Source organism: Lissotriton vulgaris, chromosome 5 (assembly GCF_964263255.1).
Source record: "Lissotriton vulgaris chromosome 5, aLisVul1.2, whole genome shotgun sequence".
Taxonomy (NCBI): domain Eukaryota; kingdom Metazoa; phylum Chordata; class Amphibia; order Caudata; family Salamandridae; genus Lissotriton; species Lissotriton vulgaris.
In genome coordinates, this window is record NC_141693.1 from 60,467,306 (window position 1) to 60,492,743 (window position 25,438).

Sequence of the window (25,438 nt, forward strand, 5' to 3'; positions counted from 1 at the left end):
AGGCGGGTGGAAGAGAACAGCAGATCGGCACAGGAGAAGTGAACAGGGAGTTAGAGAAAGAGGCGGGTGGAAGAGAACAGCAGATCGGCACAGGAGAAGAGAACAGGGAGTTAAAGAAGGAGGTGGGGGAAGAGAGCAGCAGAACAGCACGGGAGAAGAGAACAGGGAGGTAGAGAAGGAGGCGGGTTGAAGAGACCAGCATAACAGCACAGCAGAAGAGAACATGGAGTTAGAGAAGGAGGTGGGTGGAAGAGGCAGCAGATCAGCACAGCAGAAGAGAACAGGGAGTTAAAGAAGGAGGTGGGGTGGAAGACAGCAGCAGATTAGCACAGTAGAAGAGAAGAGGGAGGTAGCGAAGGAGGCGGGTTTAAGAGAGCAGCAGATCAGCTCTGGAGAAGAGAAGTGAACAGGGAGTTAGAGAAGGAGGTGGGTGGAAGAGAGCAGCATAACAGCACAGTAGAAGAGAACATGGAGTTAAAGAAGGTGGGGGGTGGAAGAGAGCAGCAGATCAGCACAGGAGAAGAGAACAGGGAGTTAAAGAAGGAGGCGGGTGGAAAAGAACAGCAGATCGGCACAGGAGAAGAGAAGAGAACAGGGAGCTAGAGAAGGAGGCGATGGAAGAGCGCACCAGATCAGTACGGGAGATGAGAAGTGAACAGGGGATTAGAGAAGGCGGTAGAGTGAGTGAGGGCGGTAGAGTGGTAGAGTGAGGGGGAGGGTGATAGATAGAGTGAGGGTGGAGTTGGAGGGTGGAGTTGGAGGGTGGAGTTGGGGGTTGGAGGGTGGAGTTGGGGGTTGGAGGGTGGAGTTGGGGGTTGGAGTGTGGAGTTGGAGTTTGAGGGTGGAGTTGGAGGCTGGAGTTGGAAGGTGGAGTTGGAGGGTGGAGTTGGAGGTGGAGTTGGGGTTGGAGGGTGGAGTTGGGGATGGAGGGTGGAGTTGGAAGGTGGAGTTGGAGGGTGGAGTTGGAGGGGGGAGTTGGAGGGTGGAGTTGGAGGGTGGGGTTGGAGGATGGAGTTGGAGGATGGAGTTGGAGGGTGGAGTTGGAGGGTGGAGTTGGGGTTGGAGGGTGGAGATGGAGGGTGGAGTTGGAGGGTGGAGTTGGAGGTGGAGTTGGGGTTGGAGGGTGGAGTTGGGGATGGAGGGTGGAGTTGGAAGGTGGAGTTGGAGGGTGGAGTTGGAGGGGGGAGTTGGAGGGTGGAGTTGGAGGGTGGGGTTGGAGGATGGAGTTGGAGGATGGAGTTGGAGGGTGGAGTTGGAGGGTGGAGTTGGGGTTGGAGGGTGGAGATGGAGGGTGGAGTTGGAGGGTGGAGTTGAAGGGTGGAGTTGGGGTTGGAGGGTGGAGTTGGAACAAGGAGTTGGAGGGTGGAGTTGGAGGGTGGAGTTGGGGTTGGAGGGTGGAGTTGGAGGGTGGAGATGGAGGATGGAGTTGGAGTGTGGTGTTGGAGTGTGGTGTTGGAGTGTGGTGTTGGAGGGTGGAGTTGGAGGGTGGAGTTGGAGGGTGGAGTGAGACAGTGACTGCGGCGAATCTTGGAGTCCTGGAAACACCCTGGAGCGCTGAGAGCCTGTCAGCAGACCCGGAAGCGCTAGGGACCCAGAGGCTTCGAGGAAGGGGAGAAGTTGATATCCAGGATACAGATCACGCGCATGGTGTAAACATAGCATTGAGTCGTGAGTCGAGTTTGGAAGGGCACCCAGCGTTTGGCTGAAAGAAGATGAGTTCAGCCTGCCGTGAAGCTCGCTTACCTAATGTGCCATACCCCTGTTAAAAGGGCATTTCAAACTGGAGTGTTAGGAAAGTGTGGCAGGCAGCCTCTATATGTCATGACACCAATGCTGCGCATTGGCAGTACAAGACCTAAAAAGGGAAGGGGAACAGAAAGGAAAGGTAAAAGGGGGATCAGGCAGAGCATACAAGGAGCCAGAAAGAAGGCGGAACCCCCGCAGTCCATTTTAAATCTGGGAAGAGAGAGCTGAAAAGAAGCCACCAAGATATAAGGCGCGCACCTTTCATTTTAATGTTTTTGCATAAGTCTTTTGACAACTCAGTTGTAGTGAACAGACAACAGAGCACACACAGCAGAAACGAGTAGGAAATAGTGAAGACGTGGTTCCTGTAATATTCCAGTAGCAGTGCGGCCGGCTTACAATGGAGCGAAAAAAACCCAGAGTGGTGTGCATCCGCCTGCGTGTGAAAAAGTGAGAAACGAGGCAAGGGTGGTGTTCTGGAAAATTAACGAGAAGGCGCTATTCTTTTTAGATTAAATGCCAAAGGAGTGCAATCCGAAGCGAAACAAGATGACCCCTGAGGAGATGCAGCGCGAAGCTGCAAGTAACACGAGAATGTCGTTATTTGCATTGCTGTGGGGGGGAGGGCGGGAGCGCATTGCTTTGAAGGCTCATGGCGGGGGGGGCGGGTGAGCAGCTTGGGAGGCATTCCATTGAAGTGTGGTGCGAGGCTGTGTACGCGCGTCCCACACGACTGGATAACATGAACTGCAGGTAATCCGCTTGGTCAAGAGTTTGTTTTGCCTACTAAATACTCGGCAAATAATCCCTGCTGGATATAATAGCCGAGACCTAATAAACGAGGAGGAAATCTAGCCTTGGGTGGGGATCTCTGCTAGATGAGAAACTGTGCGCTCTCGGGCCAATAAATCGATCGGTGAAAGGTGAATTACACGAATACCCAGATATATAATGTAAAGATTTTCCTTAACACTTGATTAATGCCCCATAATGTTCTTGCCAGTTATTAACCACTTCAGTTGTAATATCAATACCCCGCCGGCTGCCCACGCATCTCCCCTACCCTGTGTCCCAGGTCAACGGCACTTGAACCTCCCATTTACGCAAGACCGACATATTGCATTGCAAATGGCAATGCATGCGGGCTATGAGGCTCGAGGGGTGGCGGCGAGAAGGCATCGGACTGCGGGAGAGGGGAGGGGGGAGCGGTGAGAAGGCATGGACTGGAGAAAGCAGGGGAAGAAAGTAGTCTGTGCTGTGAATTGACCAGTAGCCATGAAAGGGTACAAATAACTGACATGGCTGTCATGGGGAGTGACTAACAAGCTTATAACCAATCGGAAGGCAGCATTTGTAGCCTAAGCCAATGAAGAAGATGGACTGGAGAGTGGGCGGAGCTTCCACAAAGCTTCTACACTATAGTGTATACTGCATTCCTCGCAAAGCGATGGCACCGCATTCGCGCTGCAACGCTAGGCGAGACCTAAAAACAATAAACATTTCTCAAAAGGGACGCATGCGCTCCATCTGAGCAATATAACACAGCATCTTCTTCATTAATATTTACACGTGATGACATGTTTATCCACAAGCTTGTACAAAAAAAGCTCTCACTGCTCTATTCCGTTTGGTCTTGATTTGTCCTTAGCGCTGGATTCCACATCATCCCATCACACCCTTTTCAGAATAGACTCAGTCCGTACGATGGATGTGCAGCCCCAAAGCTCTTCAGCCTCACCAAGTCCTCTTTCATCTTCTTCAAAAAGGAAGGCCCATTAGTGGCACAGATCATTTTCTGCTAGATTTATTATTAGTACATCTAGACATCCTCTGCTAATTAATAGTTCAGCCATTAGCAGCCACAGCTGCCCCCACCTCATCCTACTCTTACACCATGTATATATTCTACGTCTACTACTTGGCAGTCCCAACGAGCGGCCATATCGATGGCAATGAGTGAACTTTGCAGCCACCTGAACCAAGTAATGCCCTACAACCCACACATCACTATTCCTTCTCCCAATGGCCTTGCATAAAACTGAGTTGATCTTCAAGCAGCTGCTTTTCATCCAGGCCGCGACATCTGTCATTCCTGTTTGGAAGCAGAGTCTGGTGTCGTCGGGGTTCTTGGTGAGAGAGAGGATGAGCTGGGTAAAGTCGGGGTAGGATACTATGTTGAGCCTGTGTGTCTGACGACGGTGGCGAGAAGGGCCATGTAAATGTTGAAAAGCGGGTTGCTGAGTGATGATCCTTGGACTCTGCAGTTGTTCTCTGTAGGCCTGGAGAAGAACAGGGGGAGTCTGACCCTCCGGGTTCTGCAGAGGGCAAGGAGCAGATCCAGTAGAGGACGGTTCCTCATATCCCAGCGTCGTGCAGTCTGGCAGCGAGGGTGTGATGAGAGACAGTGTCGAAGGCTGCAGGGAGGTCTAGTTTGATGAGTGCTGCGGTGTGTCCCTGGTCCTAACCTCGTATGTACCTCTCACAACACCTGGATCGTCATCTCTCAATTCTCTTTATGTCCTCACTCTGAAGACCTTGCTGCCTCACGATGCAGCATCAAACTGAAAACAGCACATACCAAAGCCCTTTGCGTTCAATCCCAAGTAAACCAATGATTTTCTCAATATTCCCAAAAGATTCACCGCAGTCACTGTCTCACCAACAGTAGGGTACACAACCTCATCTCCTAAACACACCTGGAAATTGTAAAATTTGTCAAAAGTCCACCTGCCTCTGTGACAAGCCCAGTCTTCAACACAACCCATCTCCTAAGCCCTCTCTGATCTGTTCTGGAACGCCTCAGCCATATTTTCAAAAATATATCTTCAATCCCCACCTCTTGTCGTTTTACACCTGGTCTCTTCCTTGAGCCCAACAATGCAGACACATCAGGTAAAGACTAAAAGATTTTAACTTCTAAATAATTGTTATAACAGCAAAACCCCAACACCCAAATTAAACTTGTCAACAAGTGAAATGACAAGTTTACACGCCTCACCAGTTCTTAAACCCCGGGTCATATCCCTAAAATAACTTCACATATAATGACAAACCTCCCTGGTTCCCAGCAATGTTAAGAGCTGATACGCTCCTGTCAATCAAAGATAATCAAAAATGCATGATGTCCTCGTTACTCAGTTCCAGACTTTATCACCCCCTTCCTTCCTACCTCAACCACATTTAAACTCCCACCAAGCCTTTCAGTAAGATCATCTAGTAGTTACTGATACAGAATGTTCGGCAAGATTCAGCATTCTCATTGCCCCAGTGACCAGATGTCCTGTTGCAACTTGGTTGTCATCTTTTCCGTTTCTAGGGCGAAACTTCGAAAACTCTTCCCCCGCGAACAAGATGAAGTATCAGCAATGTCATTGCTCGTTCCAGGAATATGATTTGCTCTAAAAGCAATATTGAAATACAGACAACCCTACAACCCTTCCACAAGAGCCACGAAACGCTCAAGTCCTTGCCTTCTGTTAAACAACTCAACCCCTGACATGTTATCCACGTTGAACGTTACTCTTCTGTTCATCAGTTTCACACAACACACCACCAAAGCAACCACCAGTGTAAAAGTCATTGTTCTGCACGCCGCCATCCATCCCAGAACAAGCCACAACCAGGGGCCTCTTGCTCAGACAAAATCTGCACATGTCAACTGGTCTCGTCCTCTGCAAAAACATGCTTACTCTGTTTAAATTCTCAATAACATGCTAGCATACATGCAGATATGACTGAGGAGCAACTGCCATTCATCCTCTATGGTGCAGAAAATCCACACCTGACAAGGCAAAGCCCAACCTTGTACAAAACATTCTGCCAGCCCTGACCACTCTGCATACAAAACTGAGAAGCTCCAACAAACATTTAACCTTATGGAGCACAAACTTCTGCTCTTTGCACGCCTCTTCTACCAATAAAACAATCTCTCGCACTTTGTCTCCTGGCAATCTCGCCTGCATCTTCTTTGTGACAATTCTGGAAAAAATCAATATAGTACTCAGTCCCTCTGTCTTTCTGGGGCTAAGGGCACCCCAAAAACCTCCGCCAAGTACTGAAAAATGCCCAACACTTCTCGGTAATTAAATGAACCTCCTTCTCAACAAACAAGAAATCATCCATGAAAATTAGCCAATGACCAGTTCTTGTTGACTAACCACATTATAAGAAGGTGCTGAAAAATTCAAAAAGAGGACAAGAATTTGCACAACCCCTGGACAAAACTCAGTCTACATATATTGTCCCTTCAAATGACATCCCCAGCAAAGAAATCTCCACTATATGAACTGGCATTATGTGAAATGCCGACTTAAGGTAACATTTTACCTGTTTTGCCCAAAACTAATACAGTCTCAACTGATGCATCACACTGCTCTGTTGCATCTTCCTGAGTCTTGCATCCCTTCACTGACGCCCCCTCCGGCCACGATAAATGGTGAATTAAACAATATTCCCATAGGGTTTTCTTTTAAACGACCCCCAAAAGAGGCAGCATCAAATCTGGCAATGACCACTCAAACCTGGGCCTGCAATCCTTTCTCCCTCCACTTCTTTCCTTGGTTTCTCCTTCATCATTGGCTGAAGCTGACCAGCACTGTAGTCGCGGGCCTTGATATCTCAATGTAAGACCACCACTGAAACCCCCTTTGAGTCTGACGGCCACTTCCCTCTCTGGATCATTTAAGGCTCAGACTGCTGCCCCCGGCCCGGGACCACTCCTACTGTTCCACCACAGTCAACAGCCCAGACATTGTGTAAGCGGTGTCTCCACACACAGCACAACATTCATACCAACAGCGGCAAAACTGGTAGAAGCACATTCCACAGTTAAATCCATAACATGCCACTTTTGGGATCCCGGACTGTGCTCTTCCATAGCTTCCCACCCTCCACAAACAGGATAAGCCAGCAAGGGCTGGTATTGAATCGTCATACCACTGGATGCAAGTGCCGCTGGCACCGGTCGTGGTAAAGACGTGTAACACCCCATCGGCAGCTTTTGTGATGGAGTGATCACCTGTTTAGGTGCGGTACTTCATGTCAGGATTCTAATACACTGGTAGAGCGGCCAGGGCTGGTTTTACAGAGGTCTCTGCAAGTTGGAATTGAGGGGATTGGCAGAGTTATGTGCAGACCCCTAGTTCATAAGGGCAAGAGTGTTACGGGTCAGTTGTGAAGGAAGTTGAGGGATGTGTGTACCTAATAATTTTAAAATGACAAGATGCTAGGACGGGAAGGCCCCCGATAGTCACTGATGGTTTTTTGACTCAGTGTAAGCCTCTCGTGCATTGACATGACACACAGATCGTTAAGGTCCGAGTGGGGAGGGGGCACCCAAAGTTCAACCCTCCTGGATAAAACTATCACCATCCTCTCACTCTGCTGCAAGAGACTCGCCCTGGTGGCAGCATCTCTGCTTGTGCCCCTTGTTAAATTTTCATTACTGCAGTAGGGTGGGGGTGGGGTAGAGTTCCTACACCCGCCTCAGCTTTGCTGCTGTGTCCTTGGGGGTTGTGGGGTATGGTGGTGGGGGGTGTGGAGGGGACAGCTACTCTCATCTGGTGCATTTTAACTGGGCTGCCATGATCCTCATGCCGGGGCACCTTGGCGCTAGATTACACACCTGTTCTTCCATAGGGTCTAGCTGGGCGAGTCAGAAGCATGGTGTCCTCTTAATGCAGATACCAAGGGCCCAGGTCACTTCAGTCCATCACAGGTGGTGGAAGCCGGACAACCCTCAGACGTGCAGCTCCTTCATCTGAGCAGACACTCCTCCTGTAGACTGACTGCTGGCAGTCTCTCTCTGTTTCCCACCACCCAGCCTCTTTCTCTATCCCATTCTTTCTCCGCTCTCTACCTCCTCCTCCTGTCTCTCTTACACTTCTCAATCTCTCGCTTTCTCTCTCCACTTCCTTCCTATCTCCCCCTTTCTTTCTCTCCACATTAGTGTATCTCACTCCCTTCTATCTCTCTTTCTCCCTCTCCTTTCACTTCTACCACTTTCTCTCTTCTCTCCTATTCCCCTCCAATGTCACCACCCTCTTGCTCCATCTCTACCCATCACTTCTGCCAACTCTCTCTCTTGCCCCTCACCTGGACTGGAGACATGCGTCTGGGCGTCTGGGCATCAACGGGGATAAGTGCTCAAGGTAGGGGCAAGGTAGAGTCAGCCAGGCTGCCCCAGGAGCTGTGCGTGAGCACGTGCACTATTGGAGTGGCGCCCCCTGACGAGTCCAGTGAGAACACCCTCTAGAGAACTAGAATTAACTAGAATTAGTTAGAAGCGACCACCACAGACATTGGCATCATTACAGTCCATAACTGGCACAGCCCATTCCAGAAGGAAAGGGGGGGTTAACTACAGAACCAGAGAGAGCGGTGAGAGCCTGAGGACCAAGTCCTATTCAACCTTCTGTGCTATTGTATAACTGTCCTACTGGATAACTGTCCTCATTCTCAACTGTCCTACAGCACCTTCAATGCGCAAGCACAATACTGTTATATGCCTGGATGAGGCCTATGTAGCGAAGCTGCTCGTTTCTTACATTGTCCTATTTTTCACAAACATTTCTGCCGTGATATTCTGCACATATTTGCGTGCACGGCAATGTTGGACTAGTTTCTCTGAAACTGCTTTGTTTACACATCTAGCTTCACACAACATTAACACAATGCCTCGAACTTCATGTACAAGGCCCTTCTACGCACTAAGTACAAATGCTGTTCTATCTTCATCCACTGGGGGCCAGGACTGTCTACATGAGGGTCCCCATGGACCACCCCCCAACCTCCAGAGTATCACTAGGTGCATCTGTCTGACCCCTCTATTTTTTGTGTACAGTCCTGAGTTGTGTGTTGGTGATTAAAGCACCTTTCATTTTTCGAGTAAAAGCACTGGCTGGACAATCATTTAACTGTATTCTGCTTTAGAGAGTTCTTGGTTTCTAACCTCGCACCTTCTCCTTGAGGAAGACTCAGACAGCTCGACTTCACTCCTCTGAGAGTCAAGGGGTGAGGAGTTCACTTGGTGCTCAGTCTTGGACCCCACAGTAAGGTGAAGCCCCAGGACACCAGTGGCAACAGGTTCTCCTTGTTATAGTTTGAGTCCAGTTACCCCAGATTGACACAGAGCTCCTGGAAAAAGTTCGACAATTGCAAGTATCGGAAATTGATCTGTTTAGCATGTTTTTGTAAATGTTTTGCTGGTAATATTAATTTATCACCAGTAAAAAATATTTTTAATCTGATAATGTTAATATTCATACTGAAGTAAATCAAAACTACAACCCCAGAAATCATAAGGATCTTAAATGAATGTCTAGGGCTTGGAGGTCCATTTCTCAGTGACGTCAGCTGCAGCCATTGGTAACAGCAGGAAGGTTTATATAAATGATAAAATACTGGACAATCATTGGAAAGTCAGAGAAGCCCCTGCCAGGAGTCTAACCTGTGACGTCTAGATCATGGGTCCGCAGATGTGCCTCAACCTACTGAGGTACCTCATAAAAGGACGTCATGACACTAACGCTGAAAGAGAACATACTCAGCCCATGTCTTACTCAAGTGACAAGAATTACATCCAATCTCCATGAAGCAAAGACGAGGATATTAAGAAGCAGAACCCCCTAAAAGGATGAAGAGGTGACGGTATTACACATCATTCCTGCCGTCCAGGAAGCATTTAAAACTCAGAGCAAAATCATTTTGCTTTGCTTGACCTGGTGTCAAAATCTCACTCTAAGTGACCCCTCAAACCTCTGACATTTTGTATCAACACCGCTTTGCATTTTGGGACTTGTAGTTTGAGGCTTTCTATTGAGTACCTTGTTATCTCAGTCCCAGCATGCACTGGCGTCGGCTTGAAAGGCAGATTTACTTCTCAGTGTCACACATCTAGCTGAGATGTGTGACACTGAGAAGTGCCCTCGGCCTGGTCGCCCCATTCTCCTCTCCTCCTCTGCCTCAGAGCCTCACCTGCTGCCTGCTCGCCCACCGACGCTGTTCCCGGCGCCCCAGCCGCCGCAGGGCCGCCCGCCAAGCCCGAACAGATTTCCCGCCGCTGCCTGCCTGCGGCCCGCCCCCCCCGCGAGCCGATTGGCTTCCACGCTCCCGCCTCCCAGCGAACCCTCCCTCCCAGCTCCCTTCTTATGACGCCCCCAGAGCGACCGCGCAGCGGACGCGCGCAGCGGGAGCACCGACTGAGTGCCGAAGGTGCGCCAAAGGTAAGCCCGTCTGCGCCCGTCCGCGCCTGGACCGCGCCCAGTGCCAGGACCCTTGGCTCCCGCAGACACCAGCCCACCCACCCGACCTACGACGCCACCGAACTCCACGCACTCAACGCCGGCCGAATCCCGGGTTGCTACCGAGCCACCCCGAGACGCACCCACGGACCCTTCTGCTGCAACTCCTGCAAGTTCACCTGCATCCAGACCTCCACTACACCAGCACCGACCAAGACCAAGACGAGCAACAGCCACAGCCACCTGAAATGCATCTTGCTTAACTCCCGCTCCGTCCACAGGCACGCCATTGAGATTTGGAACCTGCTCGACTCCACAGCCCCAGACGTCGCCTTCTTCACGGAAACCTGGATGAACGCCTCTTCAGCGCCTGACATCGCCATCCCAGACGGCTACAAGATCATCCGAAGGGACCGTATCAACAACACAGGAGGAGGCATCGCCATCATCCATAGGAACACCATCCGCATCACGACCAACACCGACGACACCCTCGCACCCGCCGAGCACCTTCACTTCCAGGTCCACATCAAGCCCAAGACCACCCTCAGAGGCACCCTCATCTACAGACCCCCAGGACCACGCACACAATTCAGCGAAGACATCGCCGACTTCATCAGCCCGCACGCCCTCAGGTCTGCTGACTACATCCTCCTCGGGGACCTCAACTTCCACCTGGCGAACAACAACGACCGCAACACCTCCACCCTGCTGGACAACCTCGCAAACCTGGGACTCAAGCAACTGGTCACCACCCCCACCCACTACGCCGGACACACACTCGACCCCGTCTTCTCATCCAACAAGGACATCGCCTTCAGCCACGCCACCGGACTCCACTGGACAGACCACAGCTGCGTCCACTTCTGCTTCAGAAGGACCACGATCCACCACCACCAGCAACAGGTTGCACGCAGAAGCTGGAACAAGATCACAGCCGACCAACTCACGACCTCCCTGAGCATGAACCCTCCCACCAGCACACCGAACCCAAGCCAGGCGGCCACCAACCTCACCAAGTGGATCAGCGACTGCGCAGACGACCTCGCCCCCCTGAGGCCCCCCTCCTAGCAGACCCGGCAGCAAGAAAGCCCCATGGTTCACCGACGAACTCAAGAACTCCAAGAAGAACTGCCGAGCCCTTGAGAGAACCTGGCGCAGAGACCCAACTCCGGACAACATGGCTGCCCTCAAGCTCGCCACCCGAAAGCACCACCAACTCATCCATGCCACCAAGAAAACCGCATTCAAGGAACGACTGGACAACAACGCACACAACAACAAGGAACTCTTCAACATCGTCAAAGAGCTCTCCAACCCCAACGCCGGAAACAACGACATCACCCCTTCGCAAGACCTCTGCAACTCCCTCGCCTCCTACTTCCACAACAAGATCGCGGACATACACCACAGCTTCAGCACTCAACCGACGCACGCCACGACCGAACCCCCGCCCCCCACCGTCACCCCCGCGCCTGGACTCCGATCAACACCGAAGACACCATCCGCACGATGAACTCCATCCACTCCGGATCTCCGACCGACCCCTGCCCTCACCACGTCTTCAACAAGGCCAACGCTGTCATCGCACCTCACCTGCGGGACATCATCAACACCTCCTTCGACACCGCTACCTTCCCGGAGAGCTGGAAGCACGCCGAACTCAGCGCCCTACTCAAGAAGCCATCAGCCGACCCCACCGACCTCAAGAACTACCGCCCCATCTCGCTGCTCCAGTTTCCTGCAAAAGTCATCGAGAAGACCGTCAACAAGCAGCTGGCCGCCTTCCTCGAGACGAACGGATCCCTCGACCCCTCGCAGTCTGGCTTCCGGGCAAACCACAGCACCGAGACCGCCCTGATCGCAGCCACCGATGACATCCGAGCCCTGCTCGACAACGGAGAAACAGCGGCCCTCATCCTCCTAGACCTCTCCGCGGCCTTCGACACTGTCTGCCACCGTACCATAGTACAGCGCCTCCGCAACGTCGGAGTCCAGGAGAAGGCACTGGAGTGGATCATCTCCTTCCTCGCCGGAAGGACACAGAGAGTCCGCCTCCCTCCATTCAGATCGGAAGCCACCGAAGTCATCTGCGGCGTCCCTCAAGGCTCCTCGCTCAGTCCAACCCTCTTCAACGTCTACATGGGCCCCCTCGCAGACATCGCACGCCCGCACAACCTCAACATCATCTCCTACGCCGACGACACCCAGCTGATCCTCTCCCTCACCAACGACCCTGCCACCGCCAGAGGCAACCTACACGAAGGGATGAAAGGGGTAGCCGAATGGACGAAGAACAGCCGCCTGAAACTGAACTCGGACAAGACGGAAGTCCTCATCCTGGGATCCTCACCCTCCGCCTGGGACGACTCCTGGTGGCCCCCCGCCCTGGGCAGCGCACCCCAACCAACAGACCATGCACGCAACCTGGGCTTCATCCTGGACTCCTCCCTCTCCATGACCAGACAAGTCAACGCCGTCTCCTCATCGTGCTTCAACATCCTGCGCATGCTACGTAAGATCTTCCGGTGGATCCCCACCGAGACCAGGAAGATGGTCACCCAGGCCCTTGTCACCAGCCGTCTGGACTACGGCAACTCCCTCTACGCCGGAACCACCGCCAAGCTCCAGAAGAGACTCCAGCGGATCCAGAACGCCTCAGCACATCTCATCCTGGACATCCCCCGTCGCAGCCACATCTCCGGACACCTGAGAGACCTGCACTGGCTCCCGGTCAACAAGAGAATCACCTTCCGACTCCTCACCCACGCACACAAAGCCCTACACAACCAAGGCCCGGGATACCTCAACAGCCGCCTCAACTTCTACGCTCCCAAACGCCAGCTTCGATCGACCGGCCACGCCCTCGCCGCCGTCCCCCGCATCCGAAGAGCCACCACAGGAGGACGGTCCTTCTCCTACCTCGCCGCCAAGACATGGAACTCCCCCCCGACCCACCTCCGCCTGACCCAGGACCACCTCGCCTTCAGGAAGCAACTCAAGACCTGGCTGTTCGAGCAGTAGCGGACCCCCCTTCCCTAGCGCCTTGAGACCCTTTGGGTGAGTAGTGCGCTATATAAATGCTGTGATGGAATGATTGATTGATATTCATTAAGTTTCATGACAAAAATAGATTCTACTTTTAATACAAGGTGGCCTGCATACACACAATAACGTCTGGAAAAAATGTTGCAGACAAGTTAATTCTACCTAATATGTTTGCAGGACCTGGAAATGCTTGTGGAGTCATGAAAGCCCTGCACGAGGCTATTGTGTTGTATTTGTGCTGCTGGAATTTAACATTATTACACATTGTTTACAGAATCTGCATTTCTGTGCACAATACACATTTCATAAATTACAATAGTGGCTCGTGCAGCAGGGCAGATGTTTCACAAGAAAACAACTTACACCTGATGGTCTGGAAATGTGATGGAATCTTTGCAGTTTAGGAACTGCAATATTTTAAAATAGTTCTGTATTGTGATATATCTTCACAGGCCTCGTCATGCTCACGTTACAAAAACACTGTCATCAGAAAGAAGTTTTAAACCCTTGCAAAGAAATATCAGCTTAATTCACAGGTGATGGATCACAAAAGTATTAACATTTGAGGTAAAAAGGAGAGACAAATAGATACCCATTTAGTAGGTAATTTGTCCGAAGGGAAACTAGAACACCTGGTTTAATTGCGGCTTCACTGCGTAACCAAAGTTTGTGATCCTAGAAAAATATTTGGTTTCACTGATGGTCCATTTTCTTCCTTATCCCATATGAAAGCACCTTCAAAACCGTGAGTTTAGAATACCAGAGCTACAAAAACCTATTGCGTTTGTATTAATGGATCTAAAAGAATCTGAGCAGAGCCGGCTTTAGAGTTAGAGGCGCCAGGTGCGACAATATTTATTTGTGCCCCTCCGCCCATGACACCATTTCTAAATATTCCCTCACCCCCACCTTCCAACAGTGGCACCCATCTCTGTACAGTCCCTCTCTCATACGCATGTCTTTTGTTTTATAGCGCTACTCATGCCAACTCGTAGGTGTCAGAGCACTTTACACCAAACACACATTAACAGAGGCAATGAATCTCATATGTGTAAATCAGTCTATAGGAAATGTTACACACACCAATGAGGATTAACGTTCTGTGTTCTGCATGTACACGTTCTTTGCAGCCGGCATATTAACCCTCTGCGCTACTTAAGGATGAGTTGAAACTGTGACAAGGCAAAACTTCGATCTCTCTCCAGCAGAAACATTATTCACCTGTGTCATCTTGACATTTTTATTGTTGCCTGAAACCTGCTGGACACACAAGGAGGCAGCAGGTGCTTTTAAAACCCAAAGTTATTTCTGCACACATCACTGCTCCCAGATTAGCGCAGGTGCGGCTGCACCGGTCGCACTGTCCTAAAGCCGCCCTGAATCTGAGTTACATACAGGGTTCACGTGACAACTGTCTTGCGTCTGAGGTCATTAATAATATCCCTGTTATTGGGCGGGGCAGGACTGGTTTCTAGGGTCATGTTTAAAAACAATCACTTTCAATAAGTACTTCACAGCGCAGCGCTATAATGTGCATATTCATGTCAAAGATCCATGTGTGAAAGAAATACACATTTTTGTAGTTTAAAGAGACTTTATCATATGTGACATGATGTCTGCTGCATAATTCACGCAGCAAACATTTCCTGCCCTTGTTTTAAAATTGTACAAGAAAAAGAGATATGTAGCAGTCAGTTTCACATGAGGCTTCTGGGTGTCATGGCAACATGTGGGAGGGTCGTTGTGAAGAAGATTCTTTGGAATGCTGGTGTTTGAAGATTCTTTGAACTGTAGATGACAGTTGGGGGGAGGGGGGGGAGTCACTCTCACACCAGCCTCAGCTCCGCTCTGTCCCAGAGACCAAAGTACGGGAAGAGCCTCTGTGTGAAGGGGGCCTGCGGGAAGGAGTAGAGAAGCTCCATGGAGTCAGCATTGTACAGGGACAGCCGCCCCCCCTCGTAGTCCAGATACACCCCCAGCTTCCGGGGCTTCTCACGAGGGAACAGAGGGGTCGGAGGGAAGGTGAGAGCCTTGTACTGACCGTTCGACCCCCACACAGCCCAGACTCCCCCCCCAGGTGACCATGTGAAGAAGCCCTTCCTGTTCACTGACTCCGCTGCGACCCCCACATGCCACAGCGCCCCCTCCTGCAGCGGCTGCACCTCCCAGTAATGTCTGCCGGAGGTGAACCCCTCGCTCCCCAGCACACAGGGGTCGCGGGTGAATCTCTTGGGGGTGTCCGGCAGGGGCTGTGCTGTGCCCGTCCATCTCGCTCGTCTCCCCCCCTCAGACAGGAGGAGCCAACGATGAGCCGTGTCAGGATCCAGAGTCACCATCACTGCAGAGAAGAGATTCAGAATGAGAGATTTAATAACACAAATAAAGGCTGTAATTACTGCTTCTGTTGTACATATGATTAATTTACACCACATCTGGAAGGAGCACACAGCGCTAGAGAGAAAAAATGAAACCCACGCAAGCAGAGGCTACAACAAAACAAGAAGGGGGGTACCTTTTATAGTTTACTTTTGTGAAACCGAATAAAGTTTATTTGATTGATTGATTGATTGATTGATTGAACAAGAAGGGGATTTCCTTCAATTATAGCAGAGGTTCAAACTACCAGCAAAATAGTACAGAGAGAAATCGAGACGAAATTTTTTTTTTTTAAAGAATCCAGTGACTGCTTTACTTACATATCACAACAAGGCAAGTGGATTACAAGCCTGCTACGTGCATTTTAACCTGGTTTTTCCGAAATAACACCCAAAACCCTGTAAATATCTTTAATATCTGTTACCTCCGCAGAAATTAAAACTAAAAAATCTGCCTTCCAGTGGAAGGACTGGGCGAAAAGGAGCTTCCGAGCCATGGAGAGAAGGTAAACTCAGGTGTTGAGCTCATTGAAGTCAGAATGACTCAGGGATTTTGAAGTCTGAGCCGGATACAGTTCCTGAGGGACTGGTTATTATTTCCAATGGGCCACTGGCGGCTTAATCTGTAATAGAGCCAAACACTGTCCTGACAAAGGGCAAGGTTAGGCAAGTGATAGTTGAGGTTCACCAACCATTTAATTCCAACGATAACAGCTTTAAGCCTCAACTTTCAGGCTTGGACGGCAAGGATCCTGTCCAGGGAACAAAACAGTAAATTACCAATGGTATTTCTCTTATAGGGCTGTCGAATTACATTCGAGTTCTGGAGGAAGACTTAATTGGATGAGACCTTTCCACTCACAGGTGGAGCCACAGGCAAAGCCTGTGTTGATACAGGGAGAAGGAATACCTCTGGCTGGCCCCCCCTTATCACTGTCTCCAGACATCTCCCGACAAGCTGAAGTACTGGGCCGCCACTTCCCTTGTTGGGGAGGAAACGACAACAATACGTGGGATATTTTGCTTAGTTCATTTCAAACTGTCATCGAAGCCTTAACATACCAGTCTAGTAAGTCAGACATCTAGGTGGACTTATTCAATACAAAAGCTCTCTATATTCCTGAGGGCACAAGTTGACACACAATATGTTCCTGCTTGTGTCTGCAGTCCAGTTTTAGATAAACTGGCATCCAGCAGCGGTGCGTCCATTGGGGCGTAGGGGCGTAGCCCCACCAGCCACCATGGACCCGCATCGCGGCCGCCGTCCGCAATCCTAGTAACTATCTTCTAAATAAAATACAGCCACCGGAGGGAATTGCGCAGGGGGGTTGGCCTGCTGCAGCTTGAGTGACAGTCCACACTCAGGCTGCAGCAGACTATAGTGCGCAGTGACAGTCCCGCGGTGCTGGGGAACTTACAGTGCGCATGCTTCGGAAAGTTGGCAACTTTCTCAAGCATGCGCACTGTAAGTTCGCCAGCGGGACCCAGAGGTGCTTGTTTGGTGCCACAGCCCGGGTTTCCAAAGGGCGACAGGGCGAGCAGCAAATGTGCCCCCCTAGCCAATCCTGGCGCTGCATGCAGCGCCAGGATTGGCTGGTCCACCGCGCAGCATCCATCATTGGATGCCACGCGTGGTGGGGGTGGGACATCCTGTCAAGGAAGAGGCTCAGAGCTCTGCCTCTCACGAAAGATCCATGCCAAATCGAATGTATGGCCTGTGACGGACTCACAGTGCTTTTATCACAACAGTAAGGGCAATGGCACATGCACACGTCCATCTCTGCACACACAAGGACAGACCCACACATCCACCAACGGACAGACAGCGCCTACCCGCTGAAGTAGGCGATGATGAGGAGCTGCACAGCCCGGTTGATGACGCCGAATGTCCAGCTCTTCACCACCACGGATTTGGTGGTCTCGTAGGTGAAGAAATCCGTGATGCAGGTCATGGTGAGGAGGGGTGTCCGGGGGGGCTGGCAGCCTGGGGGTCTCTGTACCTCACCGGGGAGGGATCCGAAGGGGAGGAGGCAGCCTGGGGTCCTTGTACCTCACTGAGTGGGTGTCCCAGGGAACAGTCACACAGGGGTCTCTGTACCTCTCCGATGGGGTGTCCGGGGGGGAGAACAGGCACACGGTGGTCTCCGTACCTCTCCGATGAAGTGTCCGGGGGTGCAGGCAGACTGGGATCTTTATACCTCACTGAGATGTGTCGGGAGATAGGAGGCACCTGGGGGTCTTTGTACCTCCCTGGGGTCCACCGTGGTGAGGAGGCAGCCTGGGGTCTTTGTACCTCACCGAGGTGGGTATCCGTGGGGCGCAGGCAGCCTGGGGTCTTTGTACCTCCCTGGGGTCCACCCGTGGCGAGGAGGCAGCCTGGGGTCTTTGTACCTCACCGAGGCAGGTATCCGGGGGGCGCCGGCAGCCTGGGGTCTCTGTACCTCACTGAGGTCCACCCGTGGTCAGGAGGCAGTCTGATCCTTCTGTTCTTCACCCGGGGGTGTCAGGGAGAGCAGACAACCCGGGGTCTTTCTACCTCTCTCAGATGCGTTCGGGTTGAAAGTGCAGCCTGAGTTTTCTACCTGACGGAGGTGCTGTCAGGGCCGAGGGGTTAAGAGCTTCTGTGGGACAGCGAGGAGCAATCCGTGGCGAGGCAGGAGGGGTCCGAGGTGAGGAGGCAGGAGGGGTCTGAAGAGAGAGGCAGGAGAGCTCCAGGAGAGGAGGCAGGTGGACCGCTCGAACTCACCGAAGAGGAGTCCGGGCTTGTGATGCAAGAGATGTCCCCGGCGAGGAGGGAGGAGGTATCCTGGGAGAGGAGGCAGGTGGTGTCCGGGATGAGGAGGCAGATGGAACTCTCTCCCTCAGAGTGAGTGAGTTGGCAGGAGGTATCCCAAGTGAGGAGGCAGGAGTTATCCCGGGTGAGGAGGCAGGAGGTATCCTGGGAGAGGAGGAAGTACCTCCGCGAGGTGTTCGGGGTGAGAGCGCTCCTCTCTCACGCGCTGTCTTTATTCTGCCCAGGAACTCTGTCTGCCCCTCCACTCTCGGTACCTCCCCCTGTCTCTTTTCTGCCCCGTCTCGGTCACTCTCCCCTTCTTGGTCTTTGTCCCGTTATGTCCTCCGCTCTCTCTTCATCTATATTGAAGGATGTCTCTGTGCACGTGCGCCCTGCTCCTCCTTGTGCCTCGTGCTCTCTGTCTCTCCTTGGTGCCAGCTGCCCTCTCTCTCTCTCTCTGTCTCTCCTCTGCCCTCTCTCTGTCTCTAGTCAGCCCCTCGTCCTTTGCTTCTGGCGGGGTCCGCGCTCAGCCCCCCTCCTCTTCACTCCCTCTCTCCGGGACGCGCTCACTCGGCTCTTCTCCCCTCTTCTCACACTCACCAGGGCTCCCCTGACTCCTCTCCCCCTCCCTTTTTCTCCTTCCTCCCCAGGATGTCCTACCGACCTTGGAGCTGGGGAATCAGGTTTGGGTCTCGGCTTCGGCTCAACAACCTGTGATTCTGGGCAAATTACTTAATCTCCCCGTGTTTATCGAAAATGATGTGTATTGTGATTGGTGTTCATGTAAAGCGCTGCAATACCTTCTGGTCGAGTTCGCGCTATATAAAAACTGCAACAACAAAAAAAGCGGATGAAGGATGGGATTACAAGTACAAACCAAGTGGTATGCGCATAGGGGAGTGTGACGCAGTGGTAGACGGTGCACAGGGCATGGGTGCCATAGAGTGCAGGAGGGCAGAGAGTCCATCATAGCTCAGTGAAAGTGGGAAACGTCGCAGAGTGGGCGTTTTGTTTTGTCCTGCTTTAGAATATGCTGTGGAACCTTTCATGGTCATTGTGTGATTATACTGAATAAGCAGCTACCTATGTTATGCCATCTATTAATGTAATAACTGCACTTTCACAATTGCTTTATTAACCTTCCTGCTTTCTCAAATTTGCTTGAAAATGCACGATTTTTCTTCTTATTTTTCAAAATTTGGGGTCACCCACCGCCCCTGCTGGCATCCCTTCCAAGATTTGTAGACTCTGTTTTGGACGACATTAAGCTGCAGTTAAAGACAACTTCAAAAACAGTGGACTTTTACCACACCAACCAATTCTGACAATTGTGCTTCAAATAATAAAGTTCCTTGCCAAAAAAACAACACAATTAGGAAAGGTTACAGTGGAGTCGAGTTAAGTAATTTCGGAACAGCAGCGAGGTGGAGCCGAAAGGTCGTTAACTAGCAGGTGCCACAGGAGACTGAAAGCTGTGGTGTCTCTCTGCTTTGTCCACCTCGCAAAACTAGTATAGATCTGGGAGAACCAGTAACTCATATTACCCATACTTTATTAAGGTGCGACCCACTTGAAGACAGCACACAGCCGACTAAAAGACAGCGTCAGAAGCTTAGGAAAGCTCATTACAAAAAGTCACATTTTGGGAAAGAGTGGATCGCATGCTAGTCAGTCTGGTCAAGTCTACCCAATGTTAAAAACAAGCATTGGAATAGCCAATAGGTCTTGCCTTTGGGAACTTATAAGTGTTTAGCGATCGCTATTGCCATTTCTGTTACCTTATATATAATTAGTATTATATTATGTATAATTGAACACCTGTATTAAAAAAGAAATGACATAAAAAATGCTGCAACGCATGTCTACCATGAAGACGAACCTTGTGGGATGTTTCCGGGTTATGTGCACTTTTGTCAGTGCTGGGGCACCTTGAAATCAATCAGAGTACTTGTAGAGCTCGCTACTTACCCGTGAGGGTCTCAAGGCGCTGAGGGGGGGGGGGGGGGGAGGGCTCCTCCTGCTCGAAGAGCCAGGTCTTGAGGAGTCTTCTGAAGGCGAGTAGGTCTTGGGTCTGCCGTATGTGGGTAGGGAGGGTGTTCCAGGTCTTGGCGGCGAGGTAGGAGAAGAATCTGCCGCCGGAGGTCATTCGTTGGATGCGGGGGATAGCGGCGAGGCTGGTGGAGCTGAGCTGGCGGGTGGGGGTGTAGAAGCGGAGTCTGCTGTTACGGTAGGCTGGTCCGGCGTTGTGGAGTGCTTTGTGTGCGTGAAAGCAAATGGCAGTGATGATATACTCAAGCTTTAAGTCCCTTGCATGTGAATAACAAAGAAGCTCCCATTAGGAGAATATACCATGCGCTATCGAGAAACGGAAAAGGGCCTTGTGTGACATCGTGTCACTGCCGTTATATTATTTATATGAAATACCGATAGAGATATCAAAATAAAAAAGATTGTTGTTTGGGCCTTTAAATTCACGATGGGTAAACCCGCATTACAAGCCGTGCTGTCACTGAATTAGTAAATGTCTTTAGGGATCCATCCCAAACTGAATTTGTTTTTGCATCGACCACAAAGGGGTTCATTTTTGCACAAATATTTCGAGCATTAATGATCTAATAAAAACAAAGTTGCTCTTGTTATGTAGCTGTATATTCATTCATTCATCTTACAGGGAAAATCAAATACAAGCATTGGAAATGCAATAGGTCTCACATTTGTTTGGGTTAGAGCTAGTGGCATTGTAAATGACAATGTGCTTCCCCTGTGTAAAACACATTTTATGTGTGTGTATGCATGTGTTGTGTAGTGGAATAATGTGGGTTGGATTGTAATTTTTAGTTGTGGAATTGTGCCGAGTGGATTTGTGTAGTGGAATTATGTGGCATGGTGTGCAGTGGAATTATGCAGATAGTAATTATGTGGTATTGAGTGTACTGGAACTATGTGGAGTGAGATTGTGTGTTATGAGTGGAATTATGTGGAATGGTATTTTGTGTTGAATGATGGGATATTTACTTTTATTTTAATATCTTTTCTTTCGAACACAAATACAGTGATGAACAGTAAAAACTGTACCTCAAAAGAAAATTTTCCCTTCGGTGTTGTTAAACATGGGGCAGTTGTGTGAAAATACTATCGGTAGCAAGTCTTAGGCTGACTAGAAAATGCCCTGTTTATTCCCTTATTCAAGATCAGTGTTTAAGGCAGCATGGAAAACAATCAAAACAATGTATTGCTGCAGTTAACGATAAAGCCTGAGCAAAAAAGTCTGTTTTGCACTCATCAATAGGTCACTCATAACCAATATCTTGACTGATTAAAGATAATGCTTGATGTCTTTGAAACTCCACCAATACACATAATCAGACATTAAAATGAGCGAGAAGGTTGCACTACCACAACATGTAGATGTCCCTGCAATGGTCACTCAATTAAACAGCAATATTCCCACTGTCAGCAAACATGATTTTAGTGAAATCATCAAAAATATTGATAGTGATGTAATATCACCATTAAGATCATCTGTGACCATGTGCGAGGCCTTGACCAGTGCTCTGGGCCCAGGGTCACCGCTCAGTAGATCCCTCTTTCAAGTGACCGACTCCACGCGTTTTCTTGTGCAAGAGATCCGGGTAACAAGTCTCCTGATGGGTGCTGTACATGATTCGGAAGGTGGCTCACTGATAGAGCACTAGACTTTGATGTGTGGTAGGAACACAGCCCCATGAATCGGCCAAGAGAACGACTAGTAGCAGCTGATCAAACCATGCAGAGAACGATTACCAGCTTTTCCTGTGTAAATCTATGTGGTTTACATGGCTAGCCGAACTAGTACCACATGTATGTGTGAGTAGATCTTAATTAAATGATGGGAGGAGCACACCCACGTTGGGAGGAGTCCTGTATTTATTTAGACCCTACAGTTATCAGCAGGGTTTACTAGTCGTCAGAACTGATATCCGTCCTTTTCCTACCTGTTTCCTCTACTGCTCTCCCATCTCTCATTCTCATTCCCTCCAGAAACCAATGGAACGCCAAGTGTATGCATCTTGTGTGAAATCACCTATACTTCGATGGAGCAGGAAGGCTGGAGTACACCCTCGTTTGACTAAGACACTTCCTGAAGAATGAAGAATTGTGGACATTGGCATGATCAGAGTTGCACACCCACACATAGAGATGGGCTGCACGTCAATTTCCTGCATTATGTACTGCATGAACAAAGGAACCAAGTTCCTTGAAAGAGTACTCTGTGTTTTTTTTGTCCTTTCACCATTTTCATGTTCTCAATTATCACAGCTGGAGACTGCCACATCACTGTTTCCCTTGACATGATGCTGAATTAGCATGGAGGCCCATGAGCCGTGCCACTATTCACCATGCCTTGGAGTCAGTAGTAGTCATATACGTCCCCTAATGTGATGTCATTAAGGTCAAAGGATGTGTGATGTCACTTCCGGTACACCTGCCATTTTGGTCTGTTGATGTCTATGATTCTGCCCATAGCCGGATCTGTGAACAGCAACAGGTCAGTAAGAGCTTGCATAACTTGCAAAAGGTGCCAATGCCTGGTAGTCAAATCGTTGCAATCAAAGCTATTGATCATCAAAATGGACTGCAGGTTTTCGAACCTTTACCCCTTCTGAACAAGTCTTTCATTAGGATCCCTAAACCAACATTCGCAGGCACTCAGGGGTCACTTGTGTGGGGTAAAATGAATCAGTCTATCTTGGCAACTAATAAAGCTGTGGAAAATGCTGCAAAGTGACTTCTGCACTTAAGGGAGTACCACGTCATCTGTCCATTCAGAACAACCATCTTGTCAAGAAGCTCCCGACTTTGATGCCAAAGTGTCCCAGAAACTGAGACAATAAACAAGCAGCTGTGCATCACGTACAGTGACTCTTTGTCTTGACCTCGGTCTGGTACATGGACGTAATAACAGTTTAATTCCTTGCGCCGTGACACAAGCAAAAAGAAAATCACATATATAAATATTGCCTGAAGTCCACAGCACTACCGCTGCATATGCCAATCAGTCACAATTAGAGAATCCTAATCAAGTTAATGGATATCTCGTATCTTGGTTGGTGCTCTGCGGGGTATGAGGAACGTGTATATTGTATTCAACTTGAAAATGCATCCCTGACCAAGCCCACACATGGGCAGCAATAATGGAGCCAGCAACGGGAGGGGCTGCTTAGCAGATCCGCTCTGGCCACAGGAGAGGGCAAGGTACGCTAATGGCAGAAGGGATGAACAACATAAGAGGAGCTACGGGCAGTCTCATGGCGGAGCAAAAAGATGGCGGTAATTAGACGAAGGGACACGTAGCACAAAAGGAGGGAGGAAAGGTGCAGAGCGGCATGCACAAAAAGTGGGCGCACAGTAGTGGTTGTGAAAAGAGACTTGTAAATAAATTCCAAAATAGTCCCGAACTCAGCCAAAGTAGTACAACGCCATTGTATAATTGGTCAAGGTGCTGTGGGACAGCACCGCTACTCTTCGGATGCTCACACACAACACAAACAAGGGTGCACATGTTTCACCTGGGAGTGCAGGCGGTGTACTCGGTTGCCCAGCAACACGCCGTCAGAGGCTGGAGGTGATCAGGTATGCCGCCTCATGTTTCCAAGCCGCTCTCCACTTGCTCACGCTGCCTTGTGGCAAATCTATATACACACTTCTCTCTGCTTATAGAGAGAGCAACTAACAGAACAAGCCCAGGAGTGGTGCGTGCATGCGTGCTCGCGAGGTCTTCACTTTTCAAGCACTGCACTTGTGCTTGTGGCACGCCGCTGCTCGATCCTGCAAGGTGGATGACGCCACAGGCACGAGGGCAGCGCTTGAAAGTGAAGACCGATGGCTAAAGGCCCTCCTAGAGCAACGCATGCGCGCTGCCTAGGCGAGACCTGAAAAATAACTGCTAACAGAACAGAATCAGTTAACACACTGGGAGAGGAGCTGGACTGAATTCAGACGGCAGATACTCACAGTGAACAAAACGGACCCCAGTCGAATAAATAGTGACATGATAATCAAACCCTTGTTACAATTAGATCCAACCTTACTACTGGAAGTTTCCCCACTACTGGAAAATAAGAGTCTTAAAGCAGCAAAGTTAGAGCAGAAGCAAGAACTAGGAGGAAAGAAAAGGCTTACAAGAGGTGAAGCTGCTTCTCAAAAATAAACCAAGCTTCAACAGATGTCCTTCAGGTAGAAAAGGATGAGAAATCTTGGGGCAAATGTTCGGCAACTGGGGTGCATCTCAAAGGTGCTAGAAGGTGATCTGTACTAGTCAGTAATCTCTATTAGAAGTCACAGAGTGACAAAGCTACTTCAAATACTTCAAAGGTATACAGTAGTAATCAGTACACCGCAATGGATGCTGCAGGGAAGGACAGCTACTAGAGGTATACAGTACTAGTCAGTACTTCTTTACGTGGTACAGAGTGAGAGAGTTATTAGAAGGTATACAGTACTAGTCAGTACACTGCATTAGATGGTACAGAGCTACAGAGCTACTCCAAGCTATAATGTAATAGCCAGTACAGTGCATTAGAATGTACAGAAAACAGAATTGATCCAAGACATACTGTACTAGTTAGTAATCTATATTAGATGATACAGAGCGAGAGAGCTACTCAAAGGTATACAGTACTAGTCAGTACACTACATTTGATGGTACAGAATGACAGATCTACTCCAAGGTGTACAGTACCAGTCATATACTAACCTGCATTGTAGATGGATGCACTACATCACTGTAGATATATGCGCTAGGTTAGTGTAGGAGCATGCGCTAGGCCAGCATGGGTGCATGTGCTACGTCAGTGTAGGTTCATACACTACGTCACTATAGGTGCATACGTTAGATCAGAGTAGAAGTATGCACTAGGTCAGTGTAGGTGCATGGGGTAGCTCAGGGTAAGTGCACGAACTACGACAGTGTAGGTACATGAGCTAGGTCAGTGTGGGTGCATGTGCTAGGTCAGTGTAGATGCATGTGCTAGGTCAGTGTGGGTGCATGTGCTAGGTCAGTGTAGATGCATGTGCTAGGTCAGTGTGGGTGCATGTGCTAGGTCAGTGTGGGTGCATGTGTTAGGTCAGTGTAGATGCATGTGCTAGGTCAGTGTGGGTGCATGTGCTAGGTCAGTGTAGATGCATGTGCTAGGTCAGTGTGGGTGCATGTGCTTAGTCAGTGTAGGTGCATGTGCTAGGTCAGTGTAGAACCATGTGCTAGGTCAGTGTGGGTG

General features: G+C 49.9%; 1 protein-coding gene across 1 annotated transcript in view; it reads right to left on the minus strand.

The window, feature by feature from the left end:
• Positions 1–14,262: 14,262 nt before the first annotated feature.
• Positions 14,263–25,438, minus strand: part of LOC147710158 (E3 ubiquitin-protein ligase TRIM39-like) — a 115,518-nt gene continuing 104,342 nt past the window's right edge. The window contains exon 6 of the mRNA XM_086920841.1: positions 14,263–15,372. Coding sequence (XP_086776967.1) covers positions 14,861–15,372 — 512 coding nt within the window. The 3' untranslated portion in view covers positions 14,263–14,860. The remainder of the gene's footprint in view (positions 15,373–25,438) is intronic.